The sequence below is a fragment of the Thunnus thynnus genome, chromosome 24 (assembly GCF_963924715.1).
Source record: "Thunnus thynnus chromosome 24, fThuThy2.1, whole genome shotgun sequence".
In the NCBI taxonomy this organism is placed as follows: Eukaryota; Metazoa; Chordata; class Actinopteri; order Scombriformes; family Scombridae; genus Thunnus; species Thunnus thynnus.
The window spans coordinates 17,885,441-17,899,027 of record NC_089540.1 but is presented as its reverse complement, the minus strand read 5'-3'; the positions used below and the strand labels follow the sequence as shown (position 1 = coordinate 17,899,027).

At 39.6% G+C, this 13,587-nt stretch overlaps 1 protein-coding gene across 1 annotated transcript in view; it reads right to left on the bottom strand.

Moving 5' to 3' along the window:
- LOC137177372 (aryl hydrocarbon receptor-like) overlaps positions 1-13,587 on the bottom strand; it is an 85,073-nt gene that overhangs the window by 14,984 nt on the left and 56,502 nt on the right. The window contains exons 4-5 of the mRNA XM_067583642.1: positions 4,247-4,416; positions 4,061-4,150 (exon numbers count right to left, since the gene is read on the bottom strand). Of these exons, the coding sequence (XP_067439743.1) occupies positions 4,061-4,150; positions 4,247-4,416 (260 nt within the window). The remainder of the gene's footprint in view (positions 1-4,060; positions 4,151-4,246; positions 4,417-13,587) is intronic.

Sequence of the window (13,587 nt, the reverse complement as noted above, 5' to 3'; positions counted from 1 at the left end):
TCGTCTTTGTTCTGTAAGATGTCAGGAAATGGTGGAAAAAAGCCCAAGATGACGTCCTGACATGTTTTCTTTTGTCCACAACCCAAAGATGTTTAGTTTACACTCATAAAGAAAACTAATGAACCCAGAAAATCAGAGAATTTGAACATTTTCTTTCTTAAAAAGTGACTGAAAACCATTTGATTATGATAATAGTTGACTAATTGTTGCAGCTCCTGACTAATCTAATGCCAAGTGACTGGAAACTATACTGGTATGTCTTCCAAACTCTTTTAATATCCTGGTTTATCCCTGAGTGCTCTTCATCTTCCTTTTTTTTTACTCCGTCTGTTTTCTCTTTTATCGACTTTATAACTGTATTTAGAACATCTCTATAAATAAGGTTTATAATAGTCATAAATAGCGGAAGCAGCTGGATGAATTTTGGGCTTTACCAGCCTCTGTGGCTTGGAGAACAAAACGTTTCCTGCCCTGATTAGCGTCCTGACTTCAGATCGTGTGGTGAAAAAAAAAAAAAAGGCTGTGGTGTGTATGTAAGTGTGTGAGCTGTTTACCACGTGCATTCTCCCCAGGCTACGTCCCCCCCCCACCACCACCACCCACCCCCTCCCGTCGACTGCAGACATCTTTAACCTCGGTTCAAGCGGATGTGTTTACAAGTCAAGAGTTCACAGCCAACAAAGCAGTTCAGTTCTCATGGACACAAACACACAGACGGACGGACAGACAGACAGGCACATGACTCACATGTGTTTCTCCCGTCTGACCTGTCTGCATGTCCATCATGTTTTCCGCCTGAAATACTTAAGATGTGTATAAACGATGCACAACATGTCCATTTTCTTTCCATATAAAGTAACGAAGCAGCTAAATATTTGAGCTTAAAGTGCTGAGAGGACTATACTGGTGTTTTATCTCCTTCAACTACACATTTTGTTTACTTTACTGGTTTTATTTGGATTTTCTGCAGCACATATCTTAGCAGTGTTTGTCAAATTATTCCCGCTAATGACATATGAGTAGTTGGAGGAGTTTGATAGCATTTTAACTCACTCAAATCTCTTAATGAGTCTTATTAGGTTTATCTTTCAACAAGCAGCTAAAGGCTAGCAGGTAACACTCCAGAAAAACTCGTGAGCAGGTGCGTCAGACTGTGAAAGAAACCAAAATATCACAAACGTCGCACATTTCCTGATTAAAGTCTGAGAACCGAAAGAGGCTGACAGTTTGACAGATTGTTTTTTTTTGGTCCTTTCAGAGTAACTAAAGGCTAAAATAACTACGTGTTTTATCACCTTTTTGCTGCCTGACGAGGCAGAAAGAGTTCAGGCTAAAAGCAGCTGCGGAGAGAGAGAGAACTCTAGAAAATCTTGCGAGCAGGTGCGTCGGATCATAAACTTTAACCGTGAAAGAAACCAAAATATCCCAAACATTGAACATCCTGATGAAGGTCTGAGAACCGAAACGTTGTTTATAAATTGAGTGCAAGAGTGTGACAGCGCGCTTTGTGTAGTTATTTTGGCTAAAATAACTACACAAAGCAAGAAACAGTTTGGCTAAAAGCAGCTGCAGAGAGCACATTTCATTTCAGCTGTTAGTAATTTAACTTTACTTATGATATTTCTCTTTTTCACCAACGTCAATGAGAGATATAAAGCCTGCTACCTTCTGTATATGTTTTCATCTCTACGCCTTTATATCCTCACTCAGCTGTCAGTTTGAGTTGCTATTTGGCAGCTGGATCAGCACTTTATTGTTGCCTCCATCTTCAGATTCTGATATTTTGGAGCAAGAACTAAAACCACAGTGACTACATGCAGAAATATGGCAGAAAGGAAACATCCCAGAGTTTATTGTGAAAGTGTCAGAAACACTTGAAGTGATACAGAAACAGAGCAACAGGTCTTTGAAGTCAGTAAAGAAATTGAAACATTTTGTCCTGGTTCATAAGCAGTCAAAACAATCTTTTTTGACATGTTTGACATGTTTAGGTGCCTCTGGTGCAAAACACGTTATAAAAACATCTGAATTGATGATATTTTTTTGTAAACACGACGTCCTCCTGATGACAGAAACACCACAAGTGTCCATGTTTACAGAAGAGGTTTGGCGCAGCGAGGCGAGAGAGAGGAGGAGGAGAGAGAGAGGGCCAAGTAGAGAAAACAAAAAAACAAACAAAAAAGAAAAAAAAACAACTAATATTCACATCTTTTCATGATGTTTATTATTGTTTTTTTCTTGTGACACCATAGCTCATGAATGCAGCAGACGATTAATTATCAGAGGATGTCAGAGTGTCCTCGGTTTCTCACCACAAGGGACAGTTTTCAACAACAAGTCTCTCTTTAGCTTTTGTAACTGCATGTGACAGAAAGGAACAACATGTTCGCTGCGACAGCTTCACATCTCCTCCACGACAAAAAAAAAACACGAAGTGAAACCGACCGCTTCATAGAAGGTAGGAAATGTGTAGAAAACACGTAACGGTGCGCTCCTTAAAAAAAGGAAGAGGAACAACAAGAGTTCAGGAGGTCAGAGAAGAAGAAGAAAAGGTCGCGGTGAGGTAAAGAGTCGTTTTCCGGATGACTTTAATTTTCCTTTACTTAAACTCAAAGTGGACACTAGTGAGTTTCACAATTCCTTTATAAACTTTTTAAAAAGGCCAGTTATTTCCCAGTGTGTGTCACAACGCCGGACGCCAACACACACACACACAAACACACACAAACACACACACACAAAACAATACAGAAGGGAAAATATGATGAGTTCAGTTAATCCGACACAAACACAGACAGCGTCGGGCCAACCGTTGGGTAACATCACCGCCAGTGGAAGCAACATTTAATAGTTGCTCAATGAGCCTTTCATTATGTTTTTACTGAGGAACCACAGAAAAACATCTCCGACATTAGCTGTCATGTTGCACTGCGAGGACCGATATTTTGATTATATCAGAAAATATGTTGTATTGGGTTTAATTATTAACAGTTAAAGTTATTATTCTGCAAGACGTCACTGAGTTTCGTGAGTTGCTAACACGATCAATTAACAGGAAACAGCTTTTCATATTCTTTTTGTTGCATAAGTGTCACTTTTCATTCTTTTCATAAGAGTTTCTCTGCAACATTGATGATCTTCCTGCAGCCTGCAGTGAAAGTATATTGATTAGGAGTGAAATGGGGGGGGAATTGTTCCAGTCTCACTGGATCACAGCTGATAAATTCGTCATCACATCCCCTATAATAAAAAAAGAAGGTGGGACGGCCCTCCTTAACAAGCTGCATTTTATGTGATTTATCTATAAGCCTCATTACCTCTGCTGTCTCAGCTGAACCACATGCTCACACCGAGCTTGTAAGAACTGGTTTCTGCTGATGTGAGTGAACCGCAGAAAAACTTTGAAATCGAAATCTCTCATCTCACTCGAAGACAGAGAGAAGATAAGATTGATCTCTTTTTCTGTGTGTCTGTCCGGGCTCAACGTGAATATGTTTATTCTTGTACCTCTTGAAGAACGGGAGATAAAGATCTCAACGAGACTCTTTTAAAGTGTTTGAATAAAGGATTAAATAGATAAATAAACAACCAACGGGAGCTTGTGAGTGTCAGGAAACGCGACTAATCGATACCAGCAAACCAACACAAATCCACACCAGGATTACTGGTGTTCAGGCTCGCTTATTAAAACACATTTTTCATGATTTAACAGTCAATTATTTTACATTTTTTATACCAGATATCTCATTTTACATCTCATGTGTAAACTACATGCCCTCTTTTAGCTCTGTTATCTAAATATCTGGCTCTTTAGGTGCTAAATGCTCCACTATGTTCACCAGCTAGTCTACAGCTAACTGTGTCTGTTTGCTGTTTAGAGCCTTTTATCTGAAAACAGCTGCCTGCTGCGTCCCAAAACGACGTTACCAGAGCAGCCAAACAGCTAAACAATGAGCTGAAACTCGCTATAAAGTCTGTGACTGTGGTTTTGAGGCGTAATATATAAATAAACTTTATTATTTTTACACTTTAATTGGTCATCAGTTGGTTGTGTTCTCACCTGGTGGAAGCCGAGGAAGTCCTGGATCGTGGGGGATGTGTAGAAGACGTAACCTTCAGCCGTCACCACCAACACAAACCCGTTCAGAGCCTGAAGACCAAACAGAAACAAAAAACACAGATTTGATCTCATCTGTTTCATTAACAATACTAACGTTCACATTAATATATATATCCGGCGCCTCACCTGGAGCAGCAGGTCTCCCTCGGAGAAGCTGACGCCGTCGATGGAGGTCACCTGGTTGGAGGAGGGCGAGGTGACGGAGGAGTTGGAGGACGGAGTCAGCGGAGTTCCACCGAACATCAGGTTCCGCTCGCTGGTCCAACTGGTGCCATTCTTGCCTTTCTTGATGGTGGCTGGAGGTCAAGAAGAAGAAAATTTGTCAGTTTTTGGTCAGTTTTTTATATTATTTTATACACATAGAAGAAGAATTAAAGCTTCCATATGCATTAAAACACTATATACTCTTTGAAGAGCCTGATTTGCATTGTTCGTTTTCACTACAAATAAGGAAACCACAGAAGAAGGAACCGAAAATGAGAAACAACTTTCCTCCATCCAGTGTGACAAAAAGTATTGAGAGCAAAGGTCGTGAAAGAAGTTGCCAACGTTTCAAGAATCACGGCCTCTGACGGCCATATTGGACGTTTACAATCAGCGGATTGTGTTTACAAAACTCTTAAAACATCTTCTGAATGAAAAGTGTGAAGTGAGACAAACAGAAATCTCCTCTGTCTCTTTCTATCAGGGTGGAGCTGCCTGATGCTTCCTGTCGTCTTACAACACTGTCACTCGACTCTTCCTCCTCTTCCTCTTCCTCCTCCTCTGGCAGTTATCGAGCGAGTCTCTTAATCACAGCCGAAAAACAAAAGAAAAACAACTCCCCCGCCGCCCCGAGCACCTTAAAATATCCTCTCAGAGAGGAAGCAGGTGGGTTTTTTGAGGAAAACAGTTGAAAATGATGATGGATGGATGAGGATGCATTTAAAATGAGTAAATTAGTGACATATGTCTAATATTTGTGTGAATTTATACACATTTATACATAAGTATTACATCTGTAGATTTTATTTTTGGTGTACATTTCTTGCTTTTTCTGTATTATTGAGCAAACGTAGACAATCTGACATCTTTCAGTACTTTCAAGCAGCTGATCTGGACCAGCAAACGTTAATGATATTACTTAAAAAAAGCTGTTGTACTATTATTATTACTACGTGATACAAGGTGGATGGCAGCAATCAAACGTACAGTACGAGTTGAGGTGTGAAGCGGTTAGAGCGGTTAAAATTCTGCAATATGTTAATACTCTAATAGTCATTTTAGTCATTTATTAAGCAAAAATGCCAAATATTTGCTGTCTAAAATGAATATCTTTGGATTCTCAACTGCTGATCAGACAAAATAACACATTTAAAGACGTCACCATGACCTCTACGAAATAATAAAGAGCATTTTTCACCATTTACTAACATTAACGACTCGCTGTCTGAAGGCATTTTTACTGTAAGAAGCGATTTTTACAGACACAGCAGCAGAAAACAGGCCTGAATGCAATAAAGCTACAAGATAAACTGGCGTTTAGGTGGAAGAGACTCAAAGTCAGCGGAAAATCGATGATAGAGATGATGTGCTGAAAGGTTTTCTAGGAAATGTAGGAATTCACTGAAGAAGTGAGCGGACTGAACGACTGAAAAAAGAGATTTTTCTCAATAATTACTGAACCAAACACCACAAATTGATTATAGAGAGTGTAACTAAGCAGGAAGATCTGATGGGATTTTTTACACTTTCATTGCTTAGGGTTAGGGCGTCAGGGCGTTAGGGTGTCAGGGTTAGGGTGTCGGGGTTAGGGCGTCGGGGTTAGGACGTCAGGGTTAGGGCGTCGGGGCATTAGGGTTAGGGCGTCAGGGTTAGGGCGTCAGGGCGTTAGGGTTAGGGCATCAGGGTTAGGGCGTCGGGGCATTAGGGTTAGGGCGTCAGGGTTAGGGCGTCAGGGCGTTAGGGTTAGGGCATCAGGGTTAGGGCATTAGGTTTAGGGTTGTTTAAGGGTTAGGGTTAGGGCGTTAGGATTAGTGCGTCAGGGTTGTTTAAGGGTTAGGGTTAGGGCGTTAGGATTAGTGCGTCAGGGTTGTTTAAGGGTTAGGGTTAGGATTAGAGGTCAGGGTTAGGGTTGTTTAATCCAAAGTAAAACAATCCTACACGTCATCTTCCATCCTGAAGACTTTTATGGTCTAACCAGTGCTTGAATTGGACCAGTACTCACTTGATTTCTGTCCAGTTGAATACTTAATACTCAGTGCAGCCACTTTCTGTAGGTTTCTGGAGTACTTCATCAGGAAAGAATCAGGCAATATAAGACTTCAAACAAGCTGCGAGAAGAGTCAGAAACGTAAATAATTTTTCGTGCAGGCTATTCAGGCTGCAGGTTTGTTGTACTGGCACCATTTTTTTACACCAATTCAAGCACTGGGTTTGAAATTCAGAGCTTCAGAGTATCTGCAGACTGACACCAGCACAACACAGTGCATGGAGGCTGGCTCAGCCCTGTCCTTGTTAAAAAACTCCAGGTCAAACGAGGATAACAGGCAGAGCCACAAAATTACCCGTTGGCCTCGGCGTTTTTCGCCTGTGGAGCGGACACAGCAGGGAGGCAGCCATTTTGGAAGACGAGACTCATGTGAAGTGGTCGACGAAAAAGGCCTCAAGACGCTGACGGGAGGGGGGAGGGGAAGACTCGATCGATCTGAATCGAGCCGGTTTGGTAACAGCAGTCGTGGACACGGAGGAGGTTTGTTCCTAAATGGGATCGCCACCGATGGAAACACGCAACAAAACGACCATAAAGCATTTCATGTTAAATTTAAAGATACTGGATAATGATAATACTGGATATTTTAGATTATAAGTTTCCCCTTTAGAAAACAAACATCCCCTTTTCTCTGCTGTGATTATATATGATGATATATATGAAAAAACAGACAAATAAAACTGGATTTTTGGAGTTTTGTTCAGGTTTTACCCTGAAAAAAGAGTCTGTTTTTGCACTATAACCTGTATATGACATTGATTTTGCACATATTGTAAATACTTTGTGAATATGGGTGTATATGTACTATTTGTATGTATATATGTAACTGTAACCACTGCTTCTTTTCATACTTTAATGTTCAAGAAAATTTTTACAGTAGGTTTTTGGGTGACTAAATGGTGATTTTTACCCGTTGTACCCTTTTTATTTTACTTTAAATGAACTTAAAGTGAAGTTTTTTCATATAATCAATGTTTAACTCTTTGAAATTTAAGTCTTCACTTGCTCGAAAGAACCTAAAATTGGCCACAGGGCAGCTGGTAACTGGTGAGATGTAAAATACAGAAAATTGAGGGTTTCTAAATGCGGTCATCTGTTTAAGTTATAATCCTGCTTTGACTAAACGATCGCTGACATGAAGAAGTGGAGAAGAAGTATTTGAGTTATTAGTTATTTTAGGGCTGGTTTCCACCGAATCAGCCGTGTGACGGAGGTGAAACGTTGACTTTTGAGTGTGAGTTTCTGGATTTATAGATGTTTGAGAATGAAACCCGTGATTTTAAAACCATAATGAATCTGAAAGCTTTGAGGAACTTGTCATTTCTAATCATACGTGATCACTGACACATTTGTTCCACTATTTCTGCTTATTAATGTAGTGAACTATGATTTTACAGTATATTTTCTTCACTATTTGATAAAATAGAGAGGCTAGTATATTGTGGTTCTGGTTGACTTTCAAAGATCTGGTCATAGACTGATCCTATTAAAACCAAACAGTCCTCGTCTTGTTCGAGCGTTTCAACACGTTTCTCAACGCAAAACAAGCGTACCCTTCTCAGCCTGATATGAACTCAGAGCTCGTGCCGACGAGAAAACGACTTTGAAAATTCCCAAATCGACGGAGGAGCAGCAGCAGCACTGCCGGGGATGTTGGCAAAGCAACGATATCCTGAGTTTTTTTCCAGCAATGTAGGGAATAGTCTGTGATTAAACTGCAGCTGTTCTCACAGAGTGAATGACATTAAAATGTGAAGTTGATGCTACTGGTGAACGTTTTGTTGGTTGCTTTGGCTTTAAAATCTCTAGGATGTTCATATTAGTTTAGTTTCTGCAACTAACGGTTAATTTTATTGTCGATTCATCTGCGTTTTGTCAATAAAATGTTGGAAAAAGTTAAATTTCTCAGCTCAGCATCTATAAATATGTATATATTTTTAATTTATCCATCAGTCTAACCCAAAGATGTTCACTTTAACGTCATAAATCACAAGGAAAAGTGGCAAATCCTGAAAACTTACTGAAATTATTAATCAATTGTCAAAATTTTAGCTCCATACTGGTGACACAAGTGCCAAATTTCATATCATATTTAGTTTTAAAGTAAATTAAAGGAATAATTCCACATTTTGGGAAATACCTTGCTTGTTTATTGTGCTTATTTTTTTCAAAACCATTACTTATATCTTGGTATTACAGGGTATATCCGTACCTTGACGGTGCAGTATCTGGTTTTGTTTTATTTTTCTTAATGTGCAATATCTGAAGGGCTGCACCCTAAAAGTTGTGCTGAGTCGACTCGCATTTTGTCAGTCGTAAACTTTTACAGTCTTGTCTCTAAATGACCTGAATACATCACTGAGATGGAAACAAGAGCGATGATGGAAAGACTGTCAAATGCAGTGAAGTCGGCTTTTTAAACATAACAGCGTCTCTACCGTCTAGTATCGACTCTTCAGCTGACAGCAGCCAATCAGGAGAGACGCTCCGTGTTTCACTTGGATTTTATAAATGAAATAAAACCAGGACGCACTTTTTATTCCTCTGATTGTGTGGAAATCTGAAGTCTTGCAGGTAAAACAGTTTCTGCACTGATTTATTAAAGCTAGCTGCTTGTTTCTAGTCTCTAGGCTTTATATTTACTGTGCAGATATGAGAGTTTTGTTGATCTTTTCATCTAATTCTAAGCAACAAAACTACTCAGCAAATTACTCCATTAACTTGTGTGAAGGACACTTTGCAGCTACATGTTGTTGTGACACGGTTGGGTCGGATGAATGAAACAAGCACAAAGACGGGTTAATGCCATGAAAACACTTTGTACATAGAAACAGACGTGCCAGGGGGGAGAGATTACAGTTTGGTTAAAGCCACAAAAGTACCCACAGAAACAGATAATTTGAGATCTGCCACAACAGCCTGGTACAAAGACGAGAACACGCCGAGGGAACAACCAAACCAGATGGGTTGGTTAAACACACCAAAGCACAAAAGGAAGAAAATGTACCAGTGGCTAAAGCTGGGCACACACTCTTTAAATATGAGTTTCCAGGTGGCGATACATTTCAGAAGTTTAAGTTTTATATCAAAGAACACACCCTCGAGCTGCGGCAGGAAATTCAAATCATGTGGGTATTCGGAAAAGCCAACATTACCGTTTCTAACCAAACTATGAGCGTATAACTAAAACCACGAGTGGCTAGTTTGATCAGAGACGTATGAGGGGAAGAGTTATGGAACAGTTGGTGCAAAAACCAAAATGCACCGAATAGCCAAAAGAGCTAGTTTGGATAGAGACAACATAAAAAAAAGACAGAGAAAAAAGATTATTCTTGTTGGTAAGAGGCATAAATCAGCTTGTTAAACCAACAGAGATCAAAGAATGTGTCAATTCCCAAGACAGAGATGTTTGAGGATGGCCACCCTGCAAGCTAAGAGGAAGAAAATTATATTACTGATGCAATAACGGCAATTAAACGAACATAAAACAGAATGAAAAAGAGTCGAAATGACACAATAAAGGAAATATTGTTTATAAAAAAATACACGAGCGAGATAAAAGAGCTGACAGTGGATGTTTTAGATGAAGTCTGACTGGAATATTATGAACGTAAATGAAGCCAAATGCTGACTGTAAATGTGTAAACAAAAGTGGTTTCCTACAGAGTTTGTTTCTATCTTGACAATTTAGTTTTTATAGGGTTGTATTGTCTACTTTTCCTTCATTTTATGAGTATATTAGTGTATATATATGGCTTATTTTGTGTTTTTTTTTCTTGTTTTATTGATCAATATGATTTTATAGTGTTTGTTTTATTGCAGGAAGAAGAAGTTTGTGGAAGCTAATTGGGATCCAAATAAAGACAAAATGAGTGCTAAATTACAGTAAAATGAGCATAAAAAGCTCATATACTGCATAATAATTTCTCTTTATGCTTTTTTAATATTGTATTTATTCCTCGCACAGCCTGCTGCACGTTTATATCGTACTGCAGTAACTGTATTTTTTATTTTTTCTGTCAAGGGAATACAGATGAAATAAAAAACTGCCTTTTTGCAAATTCTGGCTAATATATCTTCAACTTTATTGTCATTAAACAGTAAATAATTAAACACAGATTCACTTTTCTTTCAGTAATTCTTGCAGCTCTGACAGATGCACCAAAAAAAAAAGCTGCACACGGTTTAAACAAGCCGTCTACAAATGATGATTGGTTACCTTCTTACCTGCTCTGACACTATAAATCTGGTAATTTCTCATCTTGTGTTGTGTAATGTGTCAACGTGTGAGCTTAAGTAACAGCTTCATCTTAAAAAACAGACTTCTCCTCATGTATAATCCCATGATCCTTTGCTCTCACCGCCTCTCCTTTTTTTTTTTTTTTTTTTTTTGCAGGGGGGAGTTTTCCCCTCCTGTGTCATGCCAAAATGTTTTACAGCTCCCTCGGCATGCTCTGCACGGCGTTTAACATGATTTATGGCAAAACACAACAGCGCCAATTGATTTCATGCACTCTCACATTTCATGAATTTGAATAGCGAATCCTCCTCTCTCTCTCTCTCTTCTGCCGGCCTACAGCTGTGTTTCACGCTTCCATCCAACCTGAGTAGGTGCTTTTTTTTTTTTTTTTTTTCAAGTTTATTTATCCAGAAAAAGATTTTGCTGAGCACACTCTTTCTCAGCAACGCCCTGCTTCACTGCAGCAGCATTATGAAGACTCCTAACTAAGCCTGGGTGATAAAACGATAGCGATAATCACCAACGACGGACATTTCATTGATAGAAATAAGAATAAGTGTTTGCTTAAATGCATTCAATTGCAAACAGCCGAGAAAAAACATAACGAATATGCAAAGTTCCCCAAGCGTGCATAAACAGCCTATCATATCCCTTGATAATGGCGCGAGCTACGAGTGACGTGCAAACAGCCAATCATTTCACAGATGTTCGACATGTGACACAACAACAGAAACAGCGTGGAGGGTTAGGGAGTGAGAAGACCTTTTTTTCTCCTGGTTTTTATTAAAAATAAGTCATTAAAAGTTATTGATATCAACTGAAATGAAACACACACACACGGCAGCTAGCAGCTAGTTAGCATGCCTAGCGTCATTTAGCATAGCCGCGCCGTGCTTTGTATGTCTCTGCTTTAACAGCACCGCGCTAAGCAGGTGACAGGTGTGTTAACGTCGTCTGTGTGCTCTGTAAAACATCACACAGCTGACGGACCATTAGCCTAGCATGCTAATCCTACATAAACAAATGGATATCCTTATGTTTACGTTTGTTTTCTCTGTAATAACAAAGTACGTATTACTTTGTTATTACAGCGAGACCATATGTAAACATATAGATGAGGCCATATGTAAACATATGGATATCCATATGGTACCCAACCCTACTCAAATGTCTGGTTTTGCTCCAACAACCCAGAGAGATTCAGTTTACTGTCACGGAGGATTTAAGAAACCAGAAAATATTCACGTTTGAGAAGCTGGAATCAGAGATTTCCTTCTTTAAAAAAATGACTCCCATTGATTAATCATTGCAGCTCTATTTCAAACAAACAACTCTGTGGTCAGAGGACTTTTCCACATATCTAAATGTTTTCCGAGCGAGGTTTCTTTTTACCAAAACTCCATCAAAGGGTTTCAGTCGTTTCTCCTTCCTCTCTGACTGAAGGTGCAGTGAAATCGACCTGCGTGTTGCAGCGATGGAAATAAAAAACCTGCAGACTCTCGATGTCATCGTGACATCTGGTTTGACATCCTCTCTGTAACCTGACTGCGCTCAAACATTCCTTCATAATAATAAGGAATGATAATCGGCGCTTAAGAGGGATCATCTTACAGACAAATATAATTTCTCGACACATGACACATGAGGACTCTAAATTTAGTCTTCGCCCACCTGGAAAAAGTGACATTTAAGGCGATAAAACTGGACAGGCTGGTCCTTTTGTCGCCTAAATGAGAAACTTTTACACATTTTGTAGGACTGACAAGTGCAAATATGAAACAGATACATAACAAAAGCAATATGTGGTGTGTGTGTGTGTGTGTGTGTGTGTGTGGGGGGGGGAGGGGGGGGGGGGGGGTTGTTAACAGATATTCAGTAAAGATGTATGTTACCCAAAACTAGACACAAGAATTCTCAAGAGTGTACGTCTTTGTCTTCGGTTTCACTGTTGCCTTAGTGTGGTTTTGGTGTAAGTGTGTGTGTGTGTGTGTGTGTGTGTGTGGAGGGGGGGGGGGGGGGGGGGGGGGGGGGGGTCTGCCCGGGCATGCTCAGAGTTAAGGCCTCTAACACACTCATAGCCGGAGGCGATCTGATTTAGTGGTTCAGCGTCTCAGTGCAGCAACAATGAGCTATTTTAGTTGTAAGAAGAAGAAGAAGAGGGTGAGACAGAAGTTTGAATAAGATGAGGAAGAAGAAGTGAAATAGAGAGAAAAGGGTATAAACGTGTGAAACACAGGAAGTTAGACGTTAGATTAAAAAGGAAATGCACGAAAGGAAGTGTGATTTTTAAGAAAGATCGGACAAACCAATTGACAAACTAAATGGATAAATAGCTTACACAATAAATAAATTAATAAATAATGTCTGCGCAGAAAAAATACAACCACAGAGGACCGCCGTAGGTGTCCTGGGGAACTCCCGCCCCCCCCCACCAGCCAACGTCGGGGTTTAATAAGGAACAGCTGACTCCTACCAACTGGCAGAGCCCTCGTAAAACAAGAGAAACCCTCAAAACTACCACCACCCCCTCAACCTCTTCTTCTTCTTCTTCTATGGTTTCATAATGAAAGGGGGCTCCCTGGGGCGCTCAACCCGCCTAATCCCTCATCTTCATTTAGGATACTGTAAACTTTTTCTACACACAACCAGCAATCAGTTCTTTAAACATACATAGTGCTCAGATTTTCACCTTTACGGGGCTATAAAGAACGATTAATGTCTTGTTTTGCTGTATTAACGATAAAAAACCCAAATAAATGAAGTTTAATAGCATGTATGACACATAAAAGCTTCAAATCCTCACATTTGAGAAGCTGCAACCAGTAAATAATTGGCATTTTTCCTTGAAAAGTCATCAAAATAGTACGTTTCTAACTGATTAATCGTTGCTTTTCCTCCTTTGTTTTCTTCATTGGTGTTTAATTCTGGTATAAACTAGACCTGCAGTGATTAGTTGAATAATACATTAGTTACCAA